Source organism: Jaculus jaculus, chromosome 16 (genome assembly GCF_020740685.1).
Source record: "Jaculus jaculus isolate mJacJac1 chromosome 16, mJacJac1.mat.Y.cur, whole genome shotgun sequence".
Taxonomy (NCBI): Eukaryota; Metazoa; Chordata; class Mammalia; order Rodentia; family Dipodidae; genus Jaculus; species Jaculus jaculus.
In genome coordinates this window covers 17,763,581-17,785,428 of record NC_059117.1, presented here as the reverse complement: position 1 = coordinate 17,785,428, position 21,848 = coordinate 17,763,581, and the positions used below count along the sequence as shown (strand labels likewise).

Sequence of the window (21,848 nt, the reverse complement as noted above, 5' to 3'; positions counted from 1 at the left end):
ATGAATTCTGATGCCCAGTTGGCTTTCTCCTTCTTACTCCCCCAGACCCGAGCCCACAGAATGGTGCCACACACAGTTAGAGTGGGTTTTCCCACTTCAGTTACTTAATCCACCTCACAGTTATGCCCAGAGATTTGTCTCCTAGGTTATTCTAAATCCAATCAAGTTGGCAATTGAGATTAACCATCCCACTTAGCAAAACTTACATCATTTCCACCACTTTACAGAGCTTAAACTATAAAATGAAATTCAAAATTCATGTTTTACTTTGGGTATAATATACAAAAATAAACAACCAAATCCTTATAAAGTGATTATGATGATTGGGTTAGTTTCTCAACTGTCAAACTTGAAATAGGATATTTTCTGCCAGTTTTTTTTTTTAGGTTTATTTTTTCATAACCTGGTTTCCTTCTTTTATTTTTATATTAAAAGAACAGTAGTTTAATTAGGCAAACAGAATAAATATTAGGGTGATAGTCTTTAATGCTAAACCAATTTGTAAAAGACTTCTAGTTGTATTAAAAAGTAAAAGTAAATAAAAACCTTCATATATCTAAGTTCTGTTCTAAATAAAACTGAGAAAGGCAATTCTAACTTATATATTTTAATAAATTATTTCCCTCTGTGACTGGGTAAAGTGTAATTTATAGGTACCCACTATGAGCTGAGCTGTGGCTTACTGTGCCAGCTTTATAACACAACATGTTGTTATTCTTTCTAATTTCCTGTAATTTAAAAAGAGCATTCCTGTTGAATATTTATATACATAAATGAATTCAAGCAAAGAAGTACAAATCTTTAAAGCTTTATCTATACTTCTACAGCTCTCTTTCTTCTGTTACATTTCATGACTAAATTAAATTATAGTGTATATTTTTCTAGAAAACATCTCTATGCTTTTGATATAATAAATGATGAAGGCACACACTTGGTTATAGCATATAAAGATCATATTCAGCTGAGTTCATTTATTTTTTCACTAACTGACTTTTTCAGGTTTTGGCTGTGTACCAAACCATCACACTTACTATTTCACATTTTCCTTACCACTGGTAATCAGAGTGAAAATATTTCTAGCCACTACCTGAATCAAAATATATTCCCTTCATCAGTTTAAATTCTTTTTGGAGCTAAAATGATAGTTGTCATGAAATATTATAAAAGAGAAGGGAATTGATTACCTCCAAAGGTAAGGTACACCATCTATAACCTACCCTGACAAGTCTACAGATATATATGTGCTTCATTGCTGAGTGAAAAATATGGCTTTTTTTCTAGCACTTTCAAAACTGATTTATAGTAAGTCTAAGGTACCACTAGTTTGCATTTTAGTGCCATTTTTAATCTCAGCTAAAATGATCAGTTTTACTACCACAGATTTCTACTTTGGTAGAATAAAATGTTTAATAAAACTATTTTATTATATAGCAGAAGGAGCTAGATTCTAGTAGATGTAATATAAAAATGATGTTGAATTATACCATACTTTTACAGATTTACCTACATGAGATTATGCTAGTACATTTAATGCCATGTAAAATCTCACATTTCATAAGTCTAAATATAGGAAAATATGTATCTAGTTACTGGAAATAAATAACTTTATAAAGACTGATTATGAAACATATTGCATATAATGGCCTCTATATTTTTCAAAAGTAAGAGGCAACATTGGGGTGACTTTTGCTTTTTCTCTAGTTCAAGTAAATTATTTTAGATGAGTACCACATGCAAAAACTATGCTGGATGCACTTGAATTTGTTTACCCAAGCCCAGCAGCATATGCCCTTTGCCTCCCTTTATTGGCTTATTTGAAGACACAGAGCTCCTGGTTTGTGTCAAATTCAAACCTCTCAAAGATCTTTAACATATAACCTGTCATCACATACCACGGAAATTATAGCGATCAGCTAACACTAAAGATCCTGGGGCAATGGGGTTGCATTTAGTGTGTAATGAGTACAACGTTTTTGAGACAGTGAAGCTACAATCAGAAGGAAGAGTAAAGCTCTTGAGCTCTTCTTTTCACCATGTGTTCCAGAGCCCCGTCCAACATCAGCACCGTTATCCACATCCTCTACCTTCCTGAGGACGCCAAGGGAGAAAATGTGCAGTTCCGGTGGAAGCAGGAGAGTCTCCATGCAGAGGAGGCCTACGAAGCCTGCTGGGCCTTGGATAACATCCTGGTCATCAATTCAGCCCACAGACAAGTCATCTTAGAAGACAGTCTGGACCCAGTGGACACAGGCAACTGGCTCTTCTTCCCAGGAGCAACCATCAAGGTTTGAGCTTTCCTTCATTCTCTCTTGCTTCGGAAAACTACGGCTCACCAAACTAAATTGTGAATGGATAATTTGGTCAAAATCACTATTTGAGAAACAATGTTTTTATTTCTCATATTTGCACCCTTAATACCACTTTTTTAAAAAGCGTGCATTCACTCCCTCATTTAACACATATTTGAGGACCCACTGTATTGAGCTGAACCCAGAGACCATAAGGGAAGATAAATTTCTTCCCTTTGCATGGCTGTCAGCTTAATGGAGGCAGGTAGACATGTAAGTGTGCAAATAAGGAACACTCTAGTTGTTACTTTCTGGGAAATTTAGAGTACTAAGACAGACATCATGTAAAGTTTGGGGCATTAGGGAGACTTTTCCAGGAGATCAGGAATCCAGGCCAAGACTGAAGAGCAAATGGAAGCAGGCCAGGTAGGAAGGGACTCGTACATCTAGACTCGAAGGTCTCTCACACACAGAGAGACTGTGGTTTGATCTGAATGTTTGCAACTCCCACCCCAAATTAATATGGTGAAGTATCATCATATGTGACTAAGAAGTGGTGGAGCCCTTGTGAATGGGATTAATGCTGTTGTGAAGAAGAAAGAAAAAGAGCCAGAGAACTCTCTGGTGCTCTCTCAGCCTGTGAGGACATAGCAAGAATCAGAAATAGCAAAAACCAGAAAGGGAGCCCTTGCTGCATTGCCCAGTGCTTTGCTTGTAGACTTTCTGCCTGTCGTAACTGTGACAAACCAATGTTCTTTTTCCTTTTTTTTTTTTTTTTTTTTGAAACAAATGTTCCTTATATAAGCTACTCAGGGTGTGATTTTCTGCAATAACAGCTCAAAGTAAAGAGTCTAAAAGGTGAAACCACACAAACAAAAGTCTTGGATAATTTCAAAATAATGGTCCAGTGTCTTAAGTTGAGACTTGGGTAATGCTGGCTAGTGATAAGACCTTGCTTTTGAAAACTTGGGACTTTATACTGAAGGTGATAAGCACCCTGTTTGACATAAGAGCCAGCCCGATTTGGCACTTGAAATATACCCCTTTGAGGAGAGAATACTGAAGGGAAACATGAAAGGGTGCTTGCCCAGACCAAATAGAAGTCTGCTAACAATTGTTCAGTGGGAAATCAGGATGGCCAGAATAGGGGAGAGAGAATGGAGAAATATAAATATGTTTCAGAGGTTTTGTAGCAAGGAAATGAAGAAGGTTGTAAACGAATAGAAAAGGTGAGGCAATTGTGTATATCAGGGAAGGGATTTGGGCAGTGAAGGGGACAGTGGTGCCATTCATTGAAACATGAAACGTATGAAGGGGACAGATTCACAGGAAGTAGGTGAATTCACTTCTGACCTATAGATCTTGATGCTGAGGCCAACCAATAAATAGCTGGCCGGAGATTGGACTCAGGATCAGAAGTTCAAAGGAAGACACAAATTTGCTAACTGTCCACCTTAGAAATGGAAACGGCACTTTTGAGCTTGCCTTCCCAGCAATATGAACAATGCCGTTAGGCCCTCAACTGGATCCTCTCATGTTTCTAATATGTGAAAATAAAATGAAATTACAGTTTAGTGAATTTTTAAAATCTGGTTTACTGGCACAAATATAAAGGCTATGCTGGATAAGGGAGAGAACACAGAAAGAGAACAAGAAGAATACAGAAATTTAGGATGCTCACTTCTTTTTAATTTTTAGTGTGTGTGTGTGTGTGTGTGTGTGTGTGTGTGTGTGTGTGTGTGTGTGTTACCTGGAATTCAAACCAGGACTTTGCTCATGCTAGGCAAGCACTCCACCACTAAGCTACATCCCTAGCTCTCTTTTCACTCTTTTTGAAGACAGGGCACCAGTAAGTTGCCCAGGGTGGCCCTAACCTCACAATGTAGTCCAGACAGGTCTTGAACTTGTGACTCTTCTGCCAAAGCCTCTTGAGCAGCTATGGTTACAGGCCTGCCGCAGCAGGCCCCACTGCCTTGCCTCCTTGTAGATGATTCATTTCTGTACTAGAAAAAATTAAAAAAAAAAACAGACTGCAAATCATTCAGTGAATTTTCAACACAGGAACTCTTGTGACAAATAACTTCTTCAAGCAATCAAAACTCTCCTACTTGTTTTACTTCGAGTTGATGAAATTACAGCATATTGGCTGGTATGAGAAACAGGCATCGTCACAGCCCAGTTCAGGAAAGCATCCCCAGACTTTGTCGGAATTTTATTCTGACGGAGACCTAAGTCATGGCTTCTTTAAAAAAAAGTCCACATATTACAGTTATATAGGTCCAGAGGGCTTCGGTCAGAACAGCCTGTGTGATATCAAGAGGGCTTTCTGCTGCCTTTACTCAACACTGGCAAGAAGGTACATGAACCCTTTTCCCAGGACAATAATTTATCATTTAGTTCTATGTCCTTTGCTGCATAAATGTGCATTTTCTGCCTCATTTTACAAGCTATTATACTGATCTAATTATCTACTTGGTTTCTTATTGCATGTTCTTTGGTACCACTCATGATAAAAATGCATGAAGTGTGGTTTTGCTTCAGTAGTATTTTAATTAAATTACAAATTTAGGTGAATAGGCTTTTGCTTTGCTGTCCAATTTATAAGTTTGTCAATAATACAGCTGAGAGTTGCCTAAGGACCTATACCTACCAAAAAAATCACTATGATAATAATTTTATTTTATTGTTTTAAAGTTACCTGTTAAATAGAAATGTTTCCTTAATTTAAAAAAATTATTTATTTATTTGTGTGTGTGTGTGTGCGTTTCTAAAATATTTCCATCTTAATTAAAGAATAAGTCTACTCACAATTGAGAAAGACTGCTATATTACTAAAAAGAGTCATTCAGAGGCAAATTTCTAGTAGCAGGTAGAACTATGGCTATGTAATAACAGCTACTTTTTATTTTTTTTATTTATTTGAGAGCGACAGACAGAGAGAGAAAGAGACAGAGGGAGAGAGAGAATGGACGCACCAGGGCCTCCAGTCACTGCAAATGAACCCCAGATGTATGCCCCCCCCCCCCTTGTGCATCTGGCTAATGTGGCTCCTGGGGAATCAAGCCTCAAACAGAGTCCTTAGACTTCACAGGCAAGAGCTTAACTGCTAAGCCATCTCTCCAGCCCAATAGCTACTTTTAAAAAATATTTTTATTTATTTATTTGAGAGAGAGAGAGGCAGCTAGGGAGAAAGAGAATGGGCATGCCAGGGCCTCTAGCCACTGCAAATGAATTCCAGATGCATGTGTATGTGGGCCCTAGAGAGAATCAAACGTAGGTCCTTTGGCTTTGCAGGCAAGCACCTTAACCACTAAGCCATCTCTCCAGCCCAACAGCTACTTTTTATTGAACACTTGAACTTACAAGCATTTACTACTCCTGACTCACACATTTATGTGTGTGTGTGTGTGTGTGTGTGTGTAGTTCTATTTATACAACTATATAACTCATATAATTTGATCCTTATAAACACAGAAAAAGTTGGCATTTTTGGCACCGTTTTTCAGGTGTGAAAACAAAAGCACTGAAGTGTCGGGTGACTGAGTTAAATGATAACACTTTGAGCAGGTCCAGGATTCTAACCCAGGAGTCTCACGTTAGAACGTTTGCTCGTGGGGCCAAGTGTAGCTTTGCTCTTACAAACCCTGAGTGTAAAGTGACGGGTTTCTTCTTTGTCCTCGGTTTCGTTCCCAAATCCACCCTCCAGTTGTCTTCCCACACCCCATCACTCTCTGGCTCTAAATTTAAGGATTCTCTCTTTTCTCATCTTTCCTGATCTCACCCCAGTTTTGTTTTGTTTTTTCTCCTGTGTATCTGATGTTCCTTCCTCCAGCTAACTGCTTTCCGACACATTCAAATTCAGTAGTTCAGCCCCAAGCACTGGTCACTTCCCTCTTCCACAGTGTGATAGCCGATTTTGGTCTTCAAAATTCTAGGTTCATCTCAGGTATTGACTGACTGAAAGTGAACTTGAGGAATATAAGAATTAAAATATGGGCTGGTGGGATGGCTTACCGGCTAAGACACTGGCCTGTGATGCTTCAGGACCCAGTTTCAATTCCCCAGGACCATGTAAGCCAGATGCACAAGGTGGCCCATGCATCTGGAGTTGGTTTGCAGTGGCTGGAGGGCCTGACATGTCCATTCTCTAACTTTCTCTTTCCCTTTCCCTTTCCCTCTCCCTCTCTCTCTCTCTCTCCCTCTCTCCCTCCCTCTCTCTCTCTCTCTCTCTGTCTCACAAGTAAATTAATTTTTAAAAAAGAATTAAAATATTTCCTTTACAGGGGCAGGAGGCATTTTCAGGAATCCCCATGGGAGGAGGGGCAGCAAGGTAGGCTATAAAAGGATAGTAGTCTTATAGTAGCTAGTTGCCTAACAAAGATGCTGCAGCCAAGGGTTATCCAAACTGGCACAAATAAAAAACTCCAACATGATTCCTTAGCACAGGGCACATTATTGTCCCTGCAGACTCAGACCTGCTATGGACTCCCGTGGAAGCACAGAGGATACAGACTAATCTTCGGGTTTCATCCCCTACTCATTATGTTCCAGCACCTCAAATACGGCCCACATTCTCATACTTCCAGCCCCACAAAAACGGTTTGCCACCTTCCCTCCCTTTCTGCCTTCTTTTAGGGTCCCGGTCCAGATGTCATTATCTCTGCGAGGATTTCCATGGCGAATGTCTCCTTGTCCATAGAACACCACGAGATTGAACAAGCAGGAATTCTGGGCATGGGTACTATGGTCGTTTGAAGCAGATGTCCCCCATAAACTCATGTGTCCTGAACGCTCGGTCCCCAGCTGATGACAACTTGGGAGGTGGAGCCATGCGTCGTGGCAGGCACAGGGGTGTTTCAGCCAGCTCCCCCTTATTAGACTTTGGCTCACTCTCCTGCTGCTGTTTTCCACGTGCTGTGGCGGAGGTGACACCCCGGCTTTCCCCTACCACTATGAAGCTTCCTCCCAAGACCACTGGCCAAGATAGCTACTTTCCTCTTTATCAGCTGCTTGGGTTGCGTGCTTTATCTCAGCGATGAGAAGATACCTACAACAGAAACAGGACACAAAATGACACCATTCCTTTTCTGTAGTGGCCCTCCAAACTCATTCTGATGGCTCTTTTATCTCTGCCTGCCTTGCTTGAAAGTTAGTGTGGGTCCCAAGAGTCCTGATAAAGCCATCTAGTTGCTTGAGTTTCTCAAATATGTCAGTTCAATCTAAAATACGATCATTTTAATATAATAACACAGATTCCACGTTGGACCCATAGCTTCACCCCTCCTTCAATGTAGGGGTGCTATAGTAGAGATGACAATGGGCAGATAGCTCACTCCCCCTCTTTACCACCTCTGACTGCTTTCTGCCCCTCAAATCTGCAGATTAGCTCAGACAAAGAAGAAAAGGCAAGGATTGTTATGGTGGGAAATCAAAGCTGACTCTCCTAAATCTACTGATGGTTTTTATCACAGCACTGCTGCTTGCCATCATATTTGGGGAAGGGGTCTCTCTCCTGTAGTTGGGTCGTGATTCTTCCTCTTAGGGACTGGACCTCCGACTTCAACGAATGCAGTCTCTTTATGATCACGACTCTTTGCCCCTCCATGAAACTCTTTGGGGCAGCAACAACCCAGATTGCTTTTCTTGTGCATGGGTTGAGGCCTGATCTATGATAAATACTCACCTTGAATCCATCAACAAAGGAAGAAAGGTTATACTTTTTCCTGTGTTAAGATCAGCCCCACGTTTTCACCAATGCTAGATAAGCCCTGTACTGAGTCTCACCCCTAAGTCTGGAGAGAGGTTACTTCAAAGTCCAGCTCACCCAGGCACGTCCCAAGCAGCCCTTGGCACGCGTCCTCGCCTCAGAACAGACAACCCGCTTCCAGGTAACATTCATGAGCTTCTTTGCACCCTACCTGAAGTGGGAAGAAGTGCTTTCCGTGTCCACTTGGGCTTCATTGGGGTCACGGGTTACCAAAAACTCTGCACTTTGATTGGAGTTGATAAGCTTAGGTGGACTATAGGCAATTATGGGATCCATAGGTTCTTCCAAAGTAGCCAATTTGTGTTTCTCCTCCATTCTTTCATGCCCTACCCACCTCCATCGTGGGTTTTCCCAGAGAACTTTCCCATGTGAAAGGAAAGGAAGGACACATTCTATGGTGCTTCTAATTACCATCGTCATCTCCCCCCCGCCCCCATGAATCCCTAACCAGCCCTCTGTTCACTAACCAGTACCGGAGGCTTTCATTGCCAGTAAATGCGGTGCTGCGTGCAGAAGTCTCCAGAGCACCTCCCGCCTCTACGCTCTCCCACAGTAAGCAGCTCGTGCGCAGAGCCGGGGCCGCTCTCTGTTCCCTCACTTGTCTTAACTGTTGGTGACAATCATTTTGTCTTCTTTCACAAAATATGAAGTTTTAAACTTTCATATATTTTTCTATAATGAATAAGGAATGGGTGCCAGTCGATCCTATTCTAAAGGCATGAGTTATGGCGAGATCAGTTCACCATCTGCTCTTGGGAGAAGAGCTGTGGCTTTGGGAGCATGGCAGCGCCTCTGTCCATCCAGCGGCTATGGAGGGTCGCAACACATCGAAAAGAGAGATGGAGGGCTAGAGAGATGGCTTAGTGGTTAAGCGCTTGCCTGTGAAGCCTGAGGACCCCGGTTCAAGGCTCGATTCTCCAGGACCCATGTTAGCCAGATGCGCAAGGGGGCGCACGCGTCTGGAGTTCGTTTGCAGTGGCTGGAGGCCTTGGCATGCCCATTCTCCCTCTCTATCTGCCTCTTTCTCTCTCTCTCTCTGTCGCTCTCAAATAAGTTAAAAAAATAAAATAAAAATAAACAAAAAATATTTTTTTTAAAAAAAAAGAAAAGAAAAGAGAGATGGAGAGAATGAGTAGTCTTAAGGCAGGTTTTGGTGCGCCAACTGTGAGAATGATTTTGGTGTCATCAAGGATGAAAAGACATGAGCTGAATTTGTTTTTGCTCCCTCCATTTAAGACAGTATCAAGGTTCATCACTTCACCCTGCATAGGGTTCTCATACCCAGGAAAATACTTGTAGCAGCATGAAAACTGCATGGGTCCTGGATAACAGTTAATGAACATAATAATAGTGCATAACTGTGGTAGTGATTAATGATAATAGTTATGTCGGTCGCGCTTTGTGATTGCTTTGTAGGTGCCAGCACTGTGAGGAAGGCCTTATCATTAATTTTGTGCATATAATAAATTGATCTCTGGGAGACCATAATGACCCTGCATGTTCAGTGTTTAGTTTCGGTTGAGTCACTCTTGAAATAGCTCAACAAGTTCATCAGAGTCATTTCTTTCCAACTCTTCAAACCCTGCATCTTGTAATTTGAGAGCATTCTTAATTTCAAGTTCAAGGAGAAGTATTCAGTATAAGTTTCTGGAGGGTTCGTTTCCTTAGAGGAAAGACAAATAAGAGGAAATCAGATTTGCTTTGCAAAAAAAAAAAAACTGCTGCAGCTGCCTGCTTCCCATCACCTGCCAACAGAGAGACGCACTGCAGAGGTCATCCGAGTACCCTGCCAAGGACCGGGAACCAGTGGACCTGGGCTGGGGGTGTTTTGTTTTCTCTTTTCTTTGTCTTGTAATTGTACCTCATGAAGAACTTCTGAATGGGTCAGTAAGGCATGGACATGAGTACTGGTCAGGCAGCTCCTCCATTTGGTCTGTTTACTCCCATCTGTAGTGTGGGCAACCTTGTAATTTTGAAAATATGAATCATCCATGACTCCTCCACGAGAGAGGGAGAATGCTTTGCCTGCTCTCCATTAATAAATGTTTCTACCTGCTCCGCTCACATGGTTACACTGAGCTTACAAAGACATAAATCACTTGACGTCTGTCCACCCTAGAACCGACGCAGAGATTAAAACCAGACCACGATGAGGTGCTACAATTCTACAGTTTTTATTTTTAAGAATTTTCCCACTCTGGTTGCTATACCTATAGTTGCTAATCTTTTCTATTTATCACCCTACCTTATTGGGTGGATTGCATACAATTCCAGATCACTCCTACATGCTTATGTCAACTTGTGCTGAGAAGGAAATCAGCACTAGATGTCATAGATTCTGTTAGAAATGTTTGTCCTTGGGCTGTGGAGAGATGGCTCAGCCATTAAAGATGCCTGCTTGGGTGTGATTCCCCAGTAGATTCACAAAGTGCTATATGCATCTGGAGATTGCAGTGGCAAGAGGCCCTAGGGTGTACATTCTCATTCATTCGTGTTCTCTCTCTCTCTCTCTCTCTCTTTCTCCTTGCCCATAAATAAAAACTTACTAAAAACAAATGTTTGGGGCTGGAGGGATGGCTTAGCAGTTAAGGTATTTGCCTGCAAAGCCAAAGGATCAGGTTAGATTCTCCAGGACCCACGTTAGCCAGATGCACAAGGGGTGCACGCATCCAGAGTTTGTTTGCAGTGGCTGGAGGCCCCGGCGCGCCCATTCTCTATCACTTTGTCTCTGTCTCTCTCTCCCTCCCTCTTTCTCTGGCAAATAAATAAATAAGTAAATAAAAACTATTTTTTAAAATAAATGTTTGTCCTTCAGTATACAGTGTATCATGTGTATTTAAAAATTTTCTTATAAGAAGCAATTTATTGGAATTTGCAAATTTATACCAAGGACTGGGAGTAACTACATTAAACCATTTAGAAGAGTCATAGCTTCATCTGCTTTATACTTGATCGCTTCTGCTTTAACACTTTTACTATTGAGAAATGGCCAATAATGACAGTTTTCTTAGTTTAACAAATACCAACAGGCCCTAGTGAATGCCATTAGGTAAATCAACAATCCACTAAGGGGAATCATTAAATTGGTACAAGAGAGTCCATTAATTTTCTTTTTTTTTAATTTTTTGTCCATTTTTTATTTATTTATTTTAGAGTGACAGACACAGAGAGAAAGACAGATAGAGGGAGAGAGAGAAAATGGGCATGCCAGGGCTTCCAGCCACTGCAAACAAACTCCAGACACAATGTGCCCACTTGCACATCTGGCTAACATGGGACCTGGGGAACCAAGCCTCGAACCGGGGTCCTTAGGCTTCACAGGCAAGCACTTAACCGCTAAGCCATCTCTTCAGCCCAGCCATTAATTTTCTTATTGCTCTTATACATGATGTATTTGTCCCGGTGGACAGAAGGCACATCTCCCCTCCTGAATATAGTTGTAGTCCCATTCTCAGTTTTTATTGTCACTGTCTAAGGCTGTGATTATCAGGAGAGCAGAAAGATCATAATATCCAAACTAGGGTCAGGGGAGGGAGTAAATGAATTTGTCTGAAAATTTTTGTCTTAACACAAGTTGAGACAAGTGATTTAAAAAAAGTCTAAGACAAATGGTGAAAGGGAAGATCACAATAGGAGTTGAATTTATTTCTAAACCTGCCTTTTTGGAGAATAACTGTAACAGCAATACCTGCCAATTGTAATGTCTAGTTTGTCCCATCAAATATTTTATTGAGCACCCCACAAAAGAGTTCCACAACTCATGTCATGACTTGGTTTCCTTAGAGGAAAGACAAATAAGAGGAAATCAGATTTGCTTTGCAAAAAAAAAAATGTTTTGCAGATCACTGCACTGGAAACTGTCTACTGTGTGGCTCAAGGGAGTTGTGCGTTGGCTTTCTAATGAGGATAAACCTGAGCTCAGTAGGACTTGTGGCTAGCCCATGTTCCCACGTCTTCTCCCATTAAGAATCGGAATGTTAACTGTGGATTTCTGGCCAGATTCCAGCTCGGTTAATTGCACGCTGTCTACCTAAATTCCCTTTGCTTGGGATACTCTCCACTCCAGATCGTATCGCTCTTCTTGTCACATTTCTCCCAAGAGGAGGGTACATGATGTTGTAAAATGAGCCAGAATATCATTTGTTAAGCTAATAAGAGCACTTTCGGGATGAAGGGTTAAATTTAACAGTGTACTTTTCTCATTCTCCTCCAGTGAGGTCTATTTGTATAGTAATTAACACGGAATAGCATTCGTGAAACATGGAAATGAGCCAGGTCACCATAATAATAGTGGAAGTACAGCACAGAAACAATGGATTTGGATAAATTCAGCAGGAAATAACCATCCAAATAAATCCCCAGAGCCTCCCTACCTAATATACCTTATTTTGTTTTGTTTTGGTTTTTTTTGTTTTGTTTTGTTTTAGGCTGACACTGACATTTTTAATTTATGATTAAATTAACACAGTATTCAATAAAATAAATGTACTTTTCTGTATGAATATTTATAAAACATAGTAACATTTTTATAATCTTTGGGCCTAGCACAGCACCTAACAAAATTACTTATATGGTAACATTCTTTGGTGGGGAGTTTCTAAAGCAAATGAATGAAGATATGGGAGGGGGGAAAAGAAGGTAGAAAATTAGCATTTATGAATTGCATAATATTCACTATCTTTGGGGTAAACACATTCTCTGTGGCCTCGCCTCTAATTCTTACAATTATTCCCATTTCAAAGATAAGAAAACAGAGGCTCTGTAATGCCAAATGGCTCTGCATTTAGAAGCCATCCCTGTTTTCCTGCAAATCCTGGCCTTTTTGTCCCAAGTCATTCTGCAGCCTACCATGTTAAGCCTGGCATCTTTGGCTTTAATTTGAGAATATAAGTCTGAAAGCCTCAGAGCCTGTGAAAGTCAAGTCAGTCCCCAAAGACAAGGTTAACAACTGTCCTACGGAATTTTACATTGTTATTTTTCCTCTCATTACTCCAATTCAAAATGTCACTACTGCCATTTTAGAGTTTTCAAAACTATTGCCAAGTAATTATACACTTGTCACAAAATATGCCATAAATTGAGTCTTTGTACATCTCAGTATGCTGTGATTAGAATGTGAATGCTTAATGAATCCAGAATATACTGAAAAACCAAACATTCTTGAAGCTCCCCAAAATTCACTCACTGAGGTTGACTCTATTGTGTTGATGAGAGTAAATGCACTTTAGCCCTCTGGCACCTGGACTGTATTCATGGCCAAGTTTTCAATTTTTTGACTGGCATTAAATTACCTAGAAATTGAATGTGTGGAAAATAATAGAAATTCATTTTACCTCATGAGAGAAATCATTCTCTTCCTACTTCCAGGTTTTTTCTGTATTTTTATAGGATGAAAGTCTACCTTTAAACCATTAAAACAATGTAAGAAATACGCATTTCTATGTAATAATGATTATAACATAACAAAAGACTTAAACATAATGATATGTTTGTTAGAAGTCAGTCAACTTCCAACCACCCCAGTGCACATCTTACCTATTTTAGAAGTTTCTCTACCAGTATATTTTATATCTAGCCAGACAGTGGCTAATATATGGCTCTGCCAACAATGCCATTTTAATTAATTTTATTCATCTTATTTCTATTTCCTAAGCTTCTCATATCTCATCTGTTTGCATTGCCTAGATTTTAATTAAAAAACCTCTCCTCTCTAAGGAGCAATCTGAAGTGGCAAAAATAATCACTTAAAATATTACAGTCATTAAAAAATTGGCTGTGGTGGAAGCCATGCATTTTCAATTTTCCTACAAATGATGTTTTAGCTTCCTTTTAAAGTGCACTTTGTATTAGAATTGTCTGCCACCAGCCAGCTTGGCTATCAAAAATGGTCTTCCAGCTGGGTGGGCAGAGTGACAACTCCTTAATGGAGGAAATGGATGGCTCTCTGCTCATGTGGAGGGAAAGGCACACCAGGCAGATTTTATTCCATCTGCCATCAGCCCTCTGCAAGCTGGCATTGCCCAAATGCCCAGTGTACTGATTTCAACAACAACAAAAAAAGATATCATCAAAAAATAAATTATAAAGCTATAGATGCCTTAAAGAATCATCAAGGCCATTAGGCCCCAGGGAGATAATATTAAGAGGTGCTTCAATGGTCTTCTTTGATGAAAATCTAATTAAACAGTGTCGGAGGGTGATTGTACGTACTTTTACAAGTACAGAGGTGAAGTCATTAACATTTTCAACAGAATATAGCAGAGCAGCCTTAGGAAAATGCTAACCTGAATTGTGGCCAAGGACTTGTTATACTGAGGAATTTGCACTGATGTTTCCTGTTGATGCTTTTCTGAATGGCAAATTCATGTCACTTAGTTACACCGTGTTCTGCTTGTCAAGCAAAGGAAATCCATTTAGTGGTAAAGTAGAAAAAATATTTTTGATTGACAAAGGGAAACACATAAAGATACAAGGGATATTAAAAATTTGGTAACTTCTGTTATTTATATAGTGTACATAAGCTATTGGTGCTGACAAAATAAAACAAGTAAAGTAATACAATATTCAGTGTACATAAAGTGAGCTAGAAATAGAAAGAATTAGAGCCACGATAGAATTTATCCCCTATTTTAGCCAAAATAAATGCTCACTTACCTTATATATACTGAACGTAAGTCAAAACTGAAAATTCTGATTCAGAACATTGCATGTCATATGTAATTATTGTCTCAAAAAATTAACAAATTTTCATGATGCTTAAAGTAAATTAGTCCTGAATTCTAAAATATTTGTGATTTTTTTATCATACTAAAAGCTCATGTATCTCATGAAATTAGACATTTAATTGTTATGGAAGCTGTTTAGATTTTGTTATTGCCTATAAATGGCAAGAGTTTGAACAGATGCTGAATAAAAACAGCTGGGTATTAAAATGGGGAGCAATTTCCTGAAATTCTTTTCATGCTTTTGATGCATGTTTCTCTTGGGTTTTTTTAACATGCTAGATTGATGTTATACAATGCAAGTTCATCTGTAAGAAAATGGCATTGGTTCAGCTCATAGTCTTGAGTTTCCCTGTACTAGGAGAATATTTGGTAGTCTGCCAAACTCAGAGAGCTTTTAAGGCTATAATTGATGGTTTTATCTTCTGTGCATGAATCTTCACAGGATTTTTACCACATCCTGTAGTGGGACCTATTCTTGTACATTTTATTGATGGTTTTTGTTTGATCTAATGCATTTCAACAACTATTCTAATGAGAAGCAAAAATATATTTAAATATTCTTCTGTTTCTCTATAAGCTACTGCTAATTCTTTGGAACATAATGCTACTTATCTTTTAAAAGCACATATTCAGAAATAGATTGCATTGCGATGCTCAGGAGTTCCAAAAGACATGCGTTCAAGCTGCCGTGCATCTAACAGTGCCCCTAATACATATTATTGACTCCATTGTTCAGTCTGAGAAACTGAGGTTTAGAAGGGTGAACTGACAATGTGTGAAGTCTTTGCCTTTAGACAGAGAATTTGTTTGAACACACGTTCTGATCCTTAATCTCATGATCCTTGTGGATTGTTAGTAACTGAGTCTTTTTTCTTTTGTATTGATTTCTTTGATTCATGAAAGGGCTACGTTAATTGAGTTAGATTCTAGAAAGAAGTTCAAACAGCATCTAAGAAAGCAGACCCTGGATTCTCCTGCAGAGTCCAAGACACAGAGAGGAACCCAGACACAAGCACAGGGACTCCATCTCCTTGAGAATGCAGTCAGTTGTCCAGGCTTAGTCTGGAAAGGCTCTAGGAAGGCAGCTGACTCCAAGACTCCCTAAAAGACTCATATACAACCAGCTAACAGGAAACATGATTCTTCCTGGAATTGATTCCATGATCTTCAAAGAGAAGTTAACACTTGCCCCCTACCCTATTCAGGACACTTAAACCCTAGACTAACTTCTTAGAGAGAAGACGACTCACTAGGTCCATTGCTCTCAAGTGACCCAGGAATTCACCACTGTCAAACAGCTCCTGCTTTGTATGTCCAATCTGACAGTACTGGCTCACACTGCTCTAGGCAGCAACTTACCCTCAGTGCATCTCTTCAAGAGCTGGGTTTGACTCAGAATGTCAGAAGTGAAAATCATATCTTGATCACCTATGCATGGTGGGGAACCAGAGCAGCCCCCTCTAACTGTGTTTTCTGTGGAGCTCCCGACACTGCTGCCTGGGAAACGACTGGCAGCTCCAGCTTGCTAGGGGATGGGAAGATAGAGCTGGCTGTTTGCTTCTGCTGGGTCACAGGCCACCATCGATACAGTGTCACTTTTCAAAGATTTGAAGAGGAAAATATTCCAAGAGTTATACTTCTCTCCACACCCAGAAAGACATTGGCCTCTTTTGGGAAAGGAGAATATAATTAACTGTCCCATTAAACTTCACAGCATATTTTCATGGCAACGACTAAAAAGTTACTTACAAAGCACTGCCTTATTTGAATTTAGCTTGGGTATTGAATATTGCTCATTTACTGTGAATTAAGAACCAGGAGTATAGAGATTTTAAAACTGTATCAAAACTATACCACTCTGTCTTTCATAGAAATTTGCCAAAAAATCAGCTATCCTGGTTTTTATCTCCTACTCCTATGAAAATTGATTTTTCAAGTTGATTTGTTCTTACCTTTTGGGGGGGGGTAGAGCTCGAGATAAGATTTTGCTCTAGCCCAGGCTGACCTGGAACTCACTAGTCTCAGGGTGACCTCAAACTCAAGGCAATCCTTCTTCCTCTGCCTCCTGAGTGCTGGGACTAAAGGCACGTGCCACCATGCCCAGCTTAAGTTGCTTTCTTCATACTTTTCCCTGGTTTTGCGTAAGCTTATAGTGTTCAGAAGTTCATACACAGTTTACTCCTCTCCAAGGTTTCATCTTGCCATTGACCATTCATATCAAGCTGAAACAATGAATTAAACAAAAGCATACATAGGTTCTTCTTTTTCTTTTGTCTTCACAGGTGTTCTTTTGAGGATAAGTTCGTGCTTTCTTAGCCCTTCCTTAGAGGTATCACATAGTTCTTAGCTCTGGACAGAAACTTCTGCTCAGAAGCTGGCTGAGAATAAATGATCGTAGGCGGGATCACTTTGACCTTTTCTGTAGTCCGTGTTTTGATTAGCTGGCTATTCCACTCATATTCCATTTACAGACAAATTGTGAAAGACTTGAATGGCAAGTCAGAAATATATGTGGAATATTGAAAAGGTCAGTGCGATTTAGCCCATAACCACAGAATTTTAAATCTATGACAAGTCATTATCAGACTTAATTCCCACAACAAGGGATGTAGTAAAGATGGGAAATTACTCCAATTAAAATATTTTCTGTCTCATGCTGAAGGCTGAGATGGCAAAGCTTAAATGCCCTCTTGACTTACTTTCTGTGATAACTTAATAAGATAGAAATAAATTATAATTGAATTAAACAAGGCAAAAAGGAGGTAACAAGCCCTTTGATTTGAGAGTCCATCGTAAAGGGAATAATATAATGACTTTTCTAAAAAACTCTAATTATACATGAGTAAGACAGATATAGCTACAAAACCAATTCAATAACCACCCCATGCTCTCTTTTTATCTACAGCATAGCTGTCAGTCAGATGGGAACTCCATTTATTTCCATGGAAATGAAGGCAGTGAGTTCAATTTTGCCACCACCCGGGACGTAGATCTCTCTACAGAGGATATTCAAGAGCAATGGTCAGAAGAATTTGAGAGCCAGCCTACAGGGTAAGTAATTGTTATCTCCCATGCTGTGTGCATCACATGCATTTATTCTGCTGAATATATTTTAAATGCACATCGCTAAAAATAGCAAAAGTATGCTTAAATCAACATTGGTGATTCTCATCATAGACAAAAGAACACTTATCCTAAAGATTCTTTATTAAATAATTAAGTACTTTATGCATATTAAGAGTTAAGTGATTACAAACACCTTATAATTTCATGTAGTTTCTGTAGTTTTTACTAAAAAAAGGTTTTTTAAAAAATTTTGTATTTATTTATTTGAGAGCGACAGACACAGAGAGAAAGACAGATAGAGGGAGAGAGAGAGAATGGGCGCACCAGGGCTTCCAGCCTCTGCAAACGAACTCCAGATGCGTGCGCCCCCTTGTGCATCTGGCTAACGTGGGACCTGGGGAACCGAGCCTCGAACCGGGGTCCTTAGGCTTCACAGGCAAGCGCTTAACCGCTAAGCCATCTCTCCAGCCCTAAAAAAGTTTTTTCAATGTTAATAGAATACATAATTTTCAACCTCTATTATACTGAGATTTTCAAATGTCTTTCTGGGGCTTGAGATTTATCAGTGCTGCTACCTGATTTTCATTATAATGAGGTTTTGATCTATAAAAATTGTTCAGTGGATAAATTTATCTTTGAGAGATACATAAAGGAGGACTTTTGGACTGAGTTTGAAAGAGAGGAGACCAGAAGCACTGGGGACGATTGTTGATTAATGTGTGCTTGTTCTATGCTATGTGCCTTACTCTGGGTTCTTGGCCCTTATGGCCTCACCTATTAGTTGAGCAGCACTCTGAAAAGTTCCAAGTGATCACAAGGCTGAGGAAAGAGGGTCCTTATCTCAAAACACAAACAGATGCAATTGTTATTTATATTTTATTATTTATATTGCTAATACAAATTTATTAAAATACACCCATTGACATTAAAAAACTCAAGCTGTGGAAAGTTAATAGATTCACAGAATCTCAAATCTATAAGGTACTGAGTTGGAAGGAAATTCTAGAAATTTCCTAACTCCCGCCTACATTTTCCTTTGAGATAAAAAATATATGATCAGAACACCAGCTACTTATATTCTAGTGTATATTTTCTACTACTATGATGAGTCTGAATGAATTTCACATGAAGTATATAATTTCATAACAAACACGGAAGAGTACCATTTAGCTGTTAACTATGACTTTTCCAGAACACAGTATTTGAGGGGAAGTCTCATAACTCTGCTCTCAAATTACATAAAAGCTGATTGAACTTTGAAGTGCCAGAGGTGTTGGGAAAGCCATCGTTTCTCCCTTGGGCTCCCCACTTCCTGTTCTTTGCCCGAGAGCTTCATGCTGACACAGTTCGAGGAGAATCCAACCAGCTGCCTGAAATGCCAGCACTGTTGCTGTGTGTGACCCTTCGCTGCCACACTGGACTCTTACCACTATGGTTCTGACCAAGCTCTGCTTCTCTTGCCCTGGGTGGAGGCAGTCTGCCAGTCCAACCTTTGCCACAAGCACGGAAGCCTCTGGTGGGTGCTGACACCTGGGCATTTGACCACCTTTGAGCTCACCTCTGATCTCTCTGGACCCAGCTCAGTCCCTTCACACTGCAAGGCCTTCACTGCAGTTCCTGTCGCTCTGAAGCTCCCATGTTCAGTGCAGCTCCAGTCTCTCCTTGAGGGACCATCAGCCACAGCTCCTTGTTTTCCTGTGTAACCCATTGTAAACAGAAGAACGTGTTCCCCTTTGCCCAGAGATAAGGAACCATCACCAGCATGTATGTTCTTTCCTTCTGACCCTTGCCACAGCTCATCCATCTGGTCATGCAGCTTGGCTGAGTGTGAGAGGAGCCCCAGTGTGGAAGTACAGCACTCATTGACCCCTGTTCCATCCTTATGGGCTAATGCCCTCCAGGTGTCAGTGATGAGTTCTTCTTTCCAACAATCCCCACATGCCCTGGTGACTCACATAATTCCTGGTGTCCCCAGCCCTCATCTCACAAGAGCTCAGCTATCACCATGTCTCCAGCCCCATCTCACAAGAGTACATCTATCATGGTGTCTCCAGCCCCCATCTCACAAGAGCAGAGATACAATGATGTCTCCAGCCCCCATCTCACAAGAGCAGAGATACAATGATGTCCCCATCCCCATCTCACAAGAGCACAGCTATCACCGTGTCTCCAGCCCCATCTCCCAAGAGCACAGTTGTAATGATGTCTCCATCCCCATCTCACAGGAGCACAGATACAAACATAAAGTGATTCCCAGAAGTGCCTCTCTGATATGCACGTGCATCTCTATCTATCTCTTTACTCTTTCTCCATTCATTCTCTGTGTCCTCCTCCTTCCTCTGTCCCCTCACTTTTACCAACAAAATCCCATGTTTCTAAATGTTGCTACTCTTTTTGGAAAGAGGGCATGGATGCTAGAGATCAGATACAGGACCTTGTACATGCTAAGTCTTTGCTTGAGTACTGACATACTACCGCCTTTATTCTTTGGGAAGAAATAAAATATTCTTTACCTATGAGCATCATATGCTTCATTCCTTCTCTAAGAATATGCCAAAACCCTGTCTATTCAAGAACAACAGAAATATTTCAGCAAGACAAATAATCCATCTAGCACTTGGAGACTTGACAGAAAAATCAAAGAAAACTTATTCATGCATCAAGCTTTTAAAAGGTATTCATTTTATATTAGGGGAAAAAACTAGATATGGTTTAGAAAGGTAGTAATTCAGAGACAAATCTAGTAAATACATACATAACCAATTGCCAGATATTTCACTTTCATAAAGCATTATAATGGAAGAGGATTTTGGGCTCCAGCCAAAATCATCATCTCCTCCAAACAAAACACCCACAATAATAACAACAAAAGAATTAAAATCTTTATACCTGAAAAAAAAAAAAAGAGAGCCATAGTCAGTAGGAACAGACAGGAAAGGCCATCCATCAAGTGACTTCAGGTGGTTCCAGTCACGTTTACCATAAATCCTCGGCACTGAAAGACTTGTCAGGGTGTTGTTGTAGATGTGAAGCTAGTACTCAGGCTTGGGAGATGGCTCCATGGTTAGGAGCACTTCCTGCGCAAGCATGAGTGGCCTGAGAGACCACTCAGAGTTCTGTCCCCAGGACATACCTAGACAACTCACTTCCGTAACTCCACATCTGTATGAAATATGGCAAGCTCCAGTATCCGTAAGAGACATCTGCTCAGGCAAGAATGGGCAGAAGAGTGAGGAAATAGAATACCTGATCCGGCCACCACAGAAAAGAGTTGAACGCACAAGGCACAACGTGAGCACATATGCATGCAAAAAGAAGAGGAGGCAGCTAGCCCAGTGCTCATCCTCAGCACTGCCTGCTTCAATTTTGCATAATAATGTGCTCTGTAAACGCACCTGTGTCACTGTGATTGCCATGCAGTTCGTTTAGCTGAATTCAAAAAGCAATTCAGTTATTTTTGTTTCTTTGTTTGAAAGATTTATTTATTTATTCGAGACAGAGAGAGAGAGGGAGACAGAGACAGAGAGAGAGAAAAAGAGAGAAAGAGAGACCGAGAGGGAGAATGAGTGCTCCAGAGCCTCCAGCCATTGCAAACAATCTTCAGACGCATGCGCCACCATGTGCATCTGGCTTATCTGGGACCTGGAGAATTGAACCTGGGTCCTTAGGCTTCACAGGCATATGCCTTAATCACAAAGCCATCTCTCCAGCCCCCAACTTAATAATTTTTTTACATTTATTATTAGTATTATTATTAACAACATATTTTATATGGATACATCATGTGTTGGTGTCCTCTTTTCCCTTGTTCCTGCCCCCATTCCCTTGGGGACCCTCTTGAGTGGGGCTGCAGGTATTCCAGGGGTCGTGGTTTATGGTTGTGGGAGCAACAGTCATTTTTGGCAGGGGGAGGGAAGGCCTTTGGGCATGATGTCTTAACCTGTGGCTCTTAGAATCTTTCTGCCCCCTCTTCCGCAAAATTCCCTGAGCCATGGTGGGTGA

At 40.4% G+C, this 21,848-nt stretch overlaps 1 protein-coding gene across 2 annotated transcripts in view; it reads left to right on the top strand.

Moving 5' to 3' along the window:
- Reln (reelin) overlaps positions 1–21,848 on the top strand; it is a 498,095-nt gene that overhangs the window by 265,839 nt on the left and 210,408 nt on the right. For both annotated transcript variants that reach the window (XM_045135772.1, XM_004652888.2), the window contains exons 10-11: positions 2,045–2,285; positions 17,686–17,831. In XM_045135772.1, the coding sequence (XP_044991707.1) occupies positions 2,045–2,285; positions 17,686–17,831 (387 nt within the window). The remainder of the gene's footprint in view (positions 1–2,044; positions 2,286–17,685; positions 17,832–21,848) is intronic.